Source organism: Condylura cristata, unplaced genomic scaffold (assembly GCF_000260355.1).
Source record: "Condylura cristata isolate star-nosed mole 26May11 unplaced genomic scaffold, ConCri1.0 scaffold00005, whole genome shotgun sequence".
Classification (NCBI taxonomy): domain Eukaryota; kingdom Metazoa; phylum Chordata; class Mammalia; order Eulipotyphla; family Talpidae; genus Condylura; species Condylura cristata.
This window is the reverse complement of record NW_004567106.1, coordinates 51,616,602-51,625,722: the sequence shown is the minus strand read 5'-3', so window position 1 is coordinate 51,625,722 and position 9,121 is coordinate 51,616,602. Positions and strand designations below refer to the sequence as shown.

Sequence of the window (9,121 nt, the reverse complement as noted above, 5' to 3'; positions counted from 1 at the left end):
TCTGCTCCCCACTCTGTCTCTGGTGAATCCTCTCACCCTCCGCATCTCTGGCCTGTACCCCAGTTCTGTACGAATAAATAAATCTTAAAAAAAAAAAAAAGTTGAATAATGGTCCACTGTGGTATCATAAAACATTTTAATTCAGTTACCTCTTCACAGTTTTTTAATCAAAGAGCTTTAACTTCATGTAGTGTAAGAAGCTAAAGAGTGAAAATTTGCTTACCAGAATGAGTGGTTGATCTAACGTTTGTCCTACGTATGCTTTCCAGTCAGATTGTGTAAAAAAATGTTAGTAGTCTAATATAGTCATATTGTAAAATAATGAAAATAGTGAAAGAATAGAAGGAAAAGAAAATGATACTAAACTAGCACACTAAGATTTTACTAAAATCTAGGGATAAAAGCAATCTAGCATTCTTGTTAGGTTATACTTTCATAAGGACACATTTTTCACTTTACCCTTTTGTTATGATTTCATTTTATACTATAACAAGTTAAAAAAAATTAAAAAAATTAAAAAAAATTAAAAAAAAAAGATGTAGAAACTGGAAAAAGAAAAGCCAGATTTAATTTTGAATAGCAAAACACAATGTGATCTGTGATATACCAGAAGGAGCTGTACTAGTAACCTGTTATCTGTATTTTGATGCTTCATGAGATAGGAGTTTTCTGCCTGCCAATAACATGCAAACTTAAAAAATATTAGCATGCCAAAGTACAGTTTAGACTTGTCCTTTCTAGGAATCCTCGGCTTGACAACACTTTAAAAGCTATCTTAAGAAAGTAAAGGTGGGCCCTCCCTGATGCTTTAAGAATTTAAAGCACAGCACTAAGAAGTTAGCTACTGCTGCTTCAACACGAGTTTGATTCCCGACCAGGAGTGTGAACCACATAGCGCAGCAGACCTCTATCTCGCCTACTGCTCCCCCCAATCTGTTTGTTCTGCCCTCAATTCTGTCTCTGCTGAATCTTCTCACACCCTGTACCTCTGGCCTGTACCCCAATTCTATATGCATAAATAAGTAAATCTTAAAAAAAAGTAAAGGCCTAAAGTTTATCTTGTAAACCTTCCTAAATGGATTCAAGGTGTGCCGAGATACAGATCTTCTCAACTCTCATGACCTCATGACGGTCAGCAAGAAGCCTCAGCCATGTCTCCCTCATTTCCTATGAAAGTGGTAACAAAAACAGGTACAAAACACCTTGACTATTTTCTAGGCTCCTTTAAGAAACAGTTCTGTATTTTCCTGGCTCTAGCAGAGTCCTCTAAACAGTTTCCTTATTTCTTAATGACTCAATATTAATTTCTAATATCAACTAGACCTTGAAAGTTTAACTGGTTATTTTAATTTTTGAATATTTTGCATATTTTCCAATAGCTAGCACTACTGGCCAATCCTATAAGGCTTTTGCTTTACTCAGCAAAAGCTTTTCACACAGAATGTCAAAGTTGAGGATGATTATAATAAGAGCCACACCTTTGAAATGTTTTCAGTTTCAAAGACAAATTAATATAATTTAGGGACAGTGAGGATACTTATACTTCTGTTTTTAAATGATTCACAGCATAGGGAAATGAACATACATACACATCTTTCTTAAAATGTTTCCTAACAGGTCCACATCACAAAACACCTGTAGTTAATTGCTGACAAACTATATTTTATACGTTAGCTGCCCAAGGCACAACCTGATTATCATTATTATGGAAAATTTCTTTCAAAGATCTTTTATTAAGGAGCATCCAAATGCCACAGAATTATCTGTAGTATATGTCCTTAATTACTTTCCTAAGAATTTTACTTTTCAATGAATCAAAAGTTCTAAGACACCCTTTCCCACTTTTTTTAAATGCCTCTAATCACATTTTAGTTTCCAACATCCATCACAGCCCAAGGCTTCACTATTCTTTTAACTCCAACCTCACTAGTCACACTCCCTTTATCATATCTGTTTTATTACTAAAACTGTTACTCCATAAAATCTCAACTTTAAGCATGGCACTCTATCCAACACTTCCTTCATTTATAGCTCTAAACACACTTAAAGCACTCTATCCACCAGCTCTAAATCACTGGCTGAATCATATTTTCACTATCCTGTGCCCTCCTTCATGCTCTTCTCCACTTACCTAGTTTAAATTTCAGATACTATCATAACCATGCCCCTTCCTCTTCATGTGGGTTAGACTCTTTGGAAAAATCACAAAATTGTTTGTAACCCAATTTATCTACTCTATGCCTGCACTCATGCTGCTTTACACGGCTGAAGGAAAATGTACGGTCATACTCACCATTCTACGTTTATCTTACTAACCTTGGGAGCCAGCCCTTCCTTATGCCAGACAATCAAACTGCTTCCCAGTTCCATTCATTCTCCTGTTGTATATAGAGAGAGCATTTCTTTACCTTGTCTCCGGTATCTGCTCCCTGATAATTGCCCTTGAAATATGAAATCAAGAGTATGACCTGCTCCCCCATTCAGTCTTCTAAAGCTTATTTTAAAATGTTAACATTTCTCTTTATCATTAATTTTTTGATAAATTTTGAAACACATACCCAGAATTCACTATCTCTACAACCTAACAACCTACATCTACCACCTCAGACCAACTTAGTGTCAGCTTAAAACTAGACCACTGTAATAGCTTCCTAACTGCTGTGGTTTTACTAGTCACCACAGCCTACTCAATACTGTATATTGTGTTTCTTATTAAAACTACAGCCCTGGGCTCTAGAATACTTGGGATCTCCATTCTTCTACTGCTTTAATAAAATGTTATCATTAGATTTAAAAACTAGTCTACTGCACAACTCTTATTTCATGAAAATTGTGTTCTGAATGATTTTGATAGGTATTCCCTTTCATGTACATCACCTTAAAAACAATTGCCATGTATTTTCATGAAAGAATTCCAGGCCAGAAAACAGAACAAAGTAAACCTCCAGGGGATAAAAACCCACAATAACCCAATTGATAAAACTAAGCTAATCAATAAAAGATTTACCTTGTTCATAATCACAGTCAGACTTTTGACAATGTCCTTTAAAAAAGAGAGCTAACATTGCCAATTCATTTTCTTTAGGAACTGCAATATGGCAAAACTTGTATTTTTAAATTAGAGAAAATGATTTAACCAAAAACTTGTAATTTCACATTATATTCTCAATGGTTTTAAAGCCCAACAGTGATTTTAAAAAGAAATTAAACATGCTTTCATTGAGAGAATTCTTTAAAATCTATACAATCCAAGCTAATGAAATACTTATTATACATAATAAAAGTGGTGCTAAAAAAAAAAATTCCAGGCCCAGACATCTGCAAGAGTATATGAGGAAAGATTCTACTAGAGTAAACAAAACTTGATTGAATGAAGCCATAAATCCACCCTACTCCTTATAGTAATATTAGCATTCACCACAGGCTTGAAATTCCTGTAGCATAAGTAAATGTATTTTTAAAAAATATTACAAACATGCTTATGATGCAGAGGAAGATGGAAAAATTTTGATTAACTGCACACCATATGTACTCCCAACCTTTCTAATTTACAACCAGTTAAAAATCACAATATCCGAGAGAGTATTTAAAAATAGTACCTGACTCACTGGTAAGTGACTTTCTACTCAAATAAATAGGAAAAATTTCATTTTAATGTCATAATGAATTTTAGTACTTGTCAATCCAAGAAAAAAAAAATCAACTGAGACATGGTATGAGTTCAGGATTATATATATTACAATTTGCCTTGTTATAATACATTTGTGGCTTTATGATAAAAATAACTCAGGGACATATGGAATTCAAGCTAATTTGCGCAACTGTCACAAGAAAAAAGCATTAAATGCATTTCTGAAATAAGTATTTTCATTTAATTTCAGAATCTCAAAACAGCATTAGACCTTGGCCTTGTTTAAAAAAAGTTCAGTTAAACACTAAGCTAGCTAAATAACCTCCTTAAAAGGTTTAAACACAACTGATATAGAAAATGTTTTCCCTCAAACTTCAATCTTAACTGAAAGGAATAGGTGAAGGGTGAAAGGTAGACAATTTCTTTAGCAGCATATATGGCTAAATTCATCAACCACCTTAAACTAGAATGTCTATTATTGACCCCATTAAAAAGAACTGGGTAAATATAAAAAGTTACCCACTTCATAAACCAAAAAACAATAATTTTAGGGTTATGGTAAGTAAAATATTTTGAAAACACTTCAAAAACTTTTAACATTAAGCTACAGGAATCATCTTTTCACTGTAAGAAAGACATAACAGAAAGTAAAAGACATTTTAAACTAAACTGATTTCAATCTTCTGAATAAAAGAAATAAAAAATAATGGTTGATTAGCTAAGCTTTGTGCTCTAACCAAACTAATTAATTACAGTGATTTTAAATGGCAACAGCCCATCTGACTGGGTAGCTTGACAGTTCTGAATACTTTTGCAATGATTTTTTTTAAAACGCAAAGACACTAAAATGATCCGGTCATGCAATGTTCATCTTATGCATTTTGCATCTCTTTGCCAATCTTGTAGCTAAGGATCTTGTTCCAATCAATCTTGGTGCGTGTAACTGGCAACTGTCGACGTAAGGCTTTGAAAGTAGTGTCCGACATTGTCTGATAATTCTCACTGATGGCAGTCTAAGGAAAACAGTATTTAAAAGTTTAAAGCAAATTAAAGGAGCAGAAAAATTCTAAAACACATAAAGCTTCTAGGAAAACCTTTATAGAAGCAGCCTGTTTCACTGCTTTTAAAAAGTCAAATAAAACCCCCAACATTTTTTTAAGAGCTGTTTAAAAGCAGCTAGAAAAAACCTTATATTTCTTTAAGTCATTAAAGGAAATGAAACCAGACAGGTTTAATACAGAAGGGCCTCATTTTTTTTTACACAGATTTTTAAATTATTGTATTCAAGAAGTGCAAACTTGTCCAATCCATAAATCAAATAGCTATGTTCAAGATTGTAGCTTAGAAGCTGATAAAGTAAAAAACAGAGTGCAGAATGAAATATGATCTAGGCAGATTATATATAATCCAAATGCTTTAAAAATACTTCTTAAATTAAAATTTCTAATAACTATCTGAAGTCATAGCATACATTAACTAATACTCAAAAATTACAATGGCTAAGTTGGCTAAGCTTTTACAAGTTTGCCCTTGTACTAAAACAAGTGAGCAAAAAATGCAAGAGAAAGATCATACCTTATTATAGTGAAACAATAAAAAGAAGTCAGGTTTATGACTGAAATTAAACTTTCAGTACCAATATTTACAAGTGAAAATCATACCTGGTATTCATTTTCTGCAGCTTCTACAATCTTTATAAATTCTTTTGCTGTTTGCACTTCATTCTGAATGAAAAACCAAAAGTTGAGTAAACCAATTTAGAATTATGCCACTATTATTTTAAAATATGTATGCCAATATTAGCAATTTGAAATAATTTAATAAATAATACATATGGAATGAAACTTGAAAACATTGTTAAACTAAAAATAGCCGGTCACACTGGATTAAAAAGATGTGGTACATATACACAATGGAATATTACTCAACAACCAAAAAAAAGAAACACATGTCTTTTGCAGCAACATGGGTGGAGCTGGAAAAGATCATACTTAGTGAAATAAGCCAGAAAGAAAAGGAAAAATACCAGATGGTTTCACTCATAGCAGGAGTATAATGGACCAGGTGAGAAAATAATAATAATAATAATGAATAGTAATATACCGGAGACAATTTATGGGGTTGGAGTGGGGAATGCAATCAAAAACAGTGGGGGGAGAGAAATGCACTGGGTTCTGGTGATGGCACATGGGCGATTTGGTGATGGGAAGTCCAAGGGGATTACAACTGAGATGGAAAAATGCACAGAATGATGTAAAAACAAACGATTACAAAAAAAAAAAAATTCCCAAGAATTATATCAGGGGGGAAAAAAGCCACATGCAAATAGCACATTTATAAAGATAAAGGAGAAGGAGGAGGGGCTATTCCTTAAGTATTAAGTTTCATGTGGAATTTTGCTTTAGGTATTTATATTTAAAAAATATAAACAGAGAAATCCACACACACACAAAAAGCCAGTCACAAAAGACCACCTAGTCAGGATTCCATAGACATAAAAAATGTCAAAACATGCAAAACCACAGTCAGAAAGCAGGTTCATGGCTGCCAGGACTTGAAAGGAATCTGGAGAAGGACTGCGAAGTGGACATGGGCTGCTACCAAATATGTGGTCTTTGGAGGGCAAAGAAGCTCCATATAGAGGGTAATAACTGATGTAAAACAATGCATTAAAAAACATTCATTTTATACTTTAAATGGAGAATTGAATGGCTTATGAACTATATCCCAATAAAGCTACTTAACAAAAGTTTAGGTACAATTTCCAATTGCTTATCATCTTGAACCTATCTGAAAACACTTTAATCCCAAGCAGAGATATTACTTAAAATGTTAATTACAAAATGGTTATGGTTTTATAGAATTGTTAGGGTCTTTAAATTTAATTTGAAATTAGTTACTTACAGACACTGTTAGGGAATCTTGTATATCTTTATGACTCACTAGTTGAACATTACCATCTTCATAATAATGAACCTATTAAAGAAAGGAATTACATAAACCACATTTTTGAAATCAAGATCCTCAGGACTTCAACAAGGTATCAATGGAGATGGCTACCAAACACTTCCCAGAGGTAAGCTTTCCACTTGTCAAACTCCTTCCCTGAGTCTACTAATGAAAATAATCAGCAGTTTCTGCAATTACTCAGGTAAATGCTCCTTTGACCTAAATGCTGGACAATATTAAGTCATAGACATTTTACTGGTACCTAAAAATCAAAATTCCCAAAATTGAGCTCACAATATTCTTTTCCAAAAACTTTCTCGTATATTTCCACCAACTATTCAATTCCTCAAATGCAAAGACATGGATTTATTTAAGAAACATTAATTACATGATTACCATATATGCTTGCCACTATAGGCATGTCCTTAAAAAAGCAACCCCTAACCTCAATTTCGATATACCATAAGAGGTTATATGCAAAGTACATTAGCAATATTCTATAGACTCTCTCAGACTTAAAAAAGGACTTTGGAAAAGAGGCAACATTACCCTTGGGTTTGGGGAAAAAAAGTATGAAAAGTAATACAGGGAAGAAAAGGCAATTGAGCCAAGAGAATAGTATATGTTAAGGAGGACTTGGTGGTACATATGATTGAAATCAAAGTGAGGTCAGAAACAGAGATTAGTCAGAAAAACAGAGGTAGGGTATAAGTCAACTTTGGGCTTTGTATGACATGCAGACATGTGTAGAATATTTTGGTAAGTGAGAATGTACCACTAAAATGTCTTAAGATAGTCATATTCAAATTAAAAAAATTTTTTTTTCTTATGACAATGTGAAAAATGGATTAGGGAATGGCAAGAGACCCATTCAGCAAGTCAACTAACAGTTATATGCTTGGGTTTATGCTACGTGATGAAGATAGACTGCTAGCCAGACATTCCTAGCTTTCAATAAGTTTGGTCTAACAGAGACACCATTTTAGAAACTGCTGTTAATTATCCATCCAGGTGACAGCTACTGAGGCCTAACCAAAGGAAAGAATAGTGTCAATAATAATGGCTTCCATTATTAAGCACTTTGTGTTTGGCTCTTTTCCAACCACTTGCCCCCATTAACTAATAAACATATCTTTTTCCATTCTTGTTTTCATTTTTTACCTAACTAAGAAACAAAAAGAAATTAAGGTAAATAATTTCTTGGTATCACATACCTCATAACTAACATAACGAGAATTCAAATCCAGGCAGTCTAATTTCAAAATCCACACTCTTAACTTTTATTCACTAGTCCAATAAGGTATATTCATCAAGACAAAAAAGTACTAGGACACAAACTAGAAATGTATTTTGAAGTTAGAACAGCAACATCTGGTTCATCTTGAGTCCAATACGGTCCTCAGTACAACACCTTGGACTACAGTTGATCAACACAAGTACTAACCAAATAAAGTGAATCAAGATAGAAAAAAAAAAATCAAAGAGATCTTTTCTTTAACTTATTTAGTAACTTATTTAGTCCCCACTTTTCCACAGGGGATATATTCCAAGACCCTCAGTGGACGACTAAAAGTATAAATAGTAATGAACCATATGTACTGATTTTTTTTCTATAAATGCATAAAATTTAATTGATAAATTAGGCATAGTAAAAGATTAATAGCAATAATGAAAAACAATTACCTAAAGCCATGGAAACCAAAAAAGCAGATTACTATTTGAACCAAAAGGTTCAAATACTTCATCTTAATTATCAAATGTTCTTCTATATAAACATTTTGGATTACTTTTGACTGAGAGAGAGAGAAGGGATGTGGGCAAAGTGGGTGAACGCAACCTAAAGGCACAGACTTCTGGGTATAAAATATACCAGTCCTGGGAATAGAACATAAAGCATCTTAACTATAGTTGATTATGCTGTTGTATATTTGAGAGTTCTAAGAGAGCAGATCTTAAAATTCTCATCATTTTAGGAAAAAATTGTAACTGTGTATTGCAGTAGATATTAACTCGACCTACTATGGTGATCAGCTTGTTCTATATACAAATGTTGAATCATATTATATACCTAAAACTAATAATGTATTAATTTATTATTACTGTTGTTTTATCAATTAGATGTGAAAATAATTTTCTGAATTAAAAATATTCAATTCTAGTGGATTTTGTACAAGATGTCAAATGAGTATGAAGACACTTAAGATACACGTTATTATGTATATCTATTAATACGTGTAATACATGTATTTATCTACACACACACTAATTTTATGCTTTGCTTAATTCTACCTACTACAGAAGAACTGCACAGTTCAAACTCAGAAGATACTTTGATGAACAAGTTGTATGAAGAGCAGACCAAATGGCAGCATCTAATTTTAGTTAGAATATGTTAACTTCCCTTGCAAATTTGCGATGAGTAGAATGAACTGCAAGGTTATTTAAAAGAAAAAATCAGGGCCCTTCCTGGTGGCACAGTGGGTTAAAGCACAGAACTAAGAAACTTAAGCCACTTCCGCATGAGTTCGATTCCCGCCTGCC

At 33.1% G+C, this 9,121-nt stretch overlaps 1 protein-coding gene across 1 annotated transcript in view; it reads right to left on the bottom strand.

Annotated features, from left to right (window-relative positions):
- Positions 1-3,714: 3,714 nt before the first annotated feature.
- The window catches only part of CAPZA2 (capping protein (actin filament) muscle Z-line, alpha 2), a 36,989-nt gene continuing 31,582 nt past the window's right edge, over positions 3,715-9,121 (bottom strand). The window contains exons 8-10 of the mRNA XM_004676968.2: positions 6,536-6,607; positions 5,293-5,355; positions 3,715-4,644 (exon numbers count right to left, since the gene is read on the bottom strand). Of these exons, the coding sequence (XP_004677025.1) occupies positions 4,504-4,644; positions 5,293-5,355; positions 6,536-6,607 (276 nt within the window). The 3' untranslated portion in view covers positions 3,715-4,503. The remainder of the gene's footprint in view (positions 4,645-5,292; positions 5,356-6,535; positions 6,608-9,121) is intronic.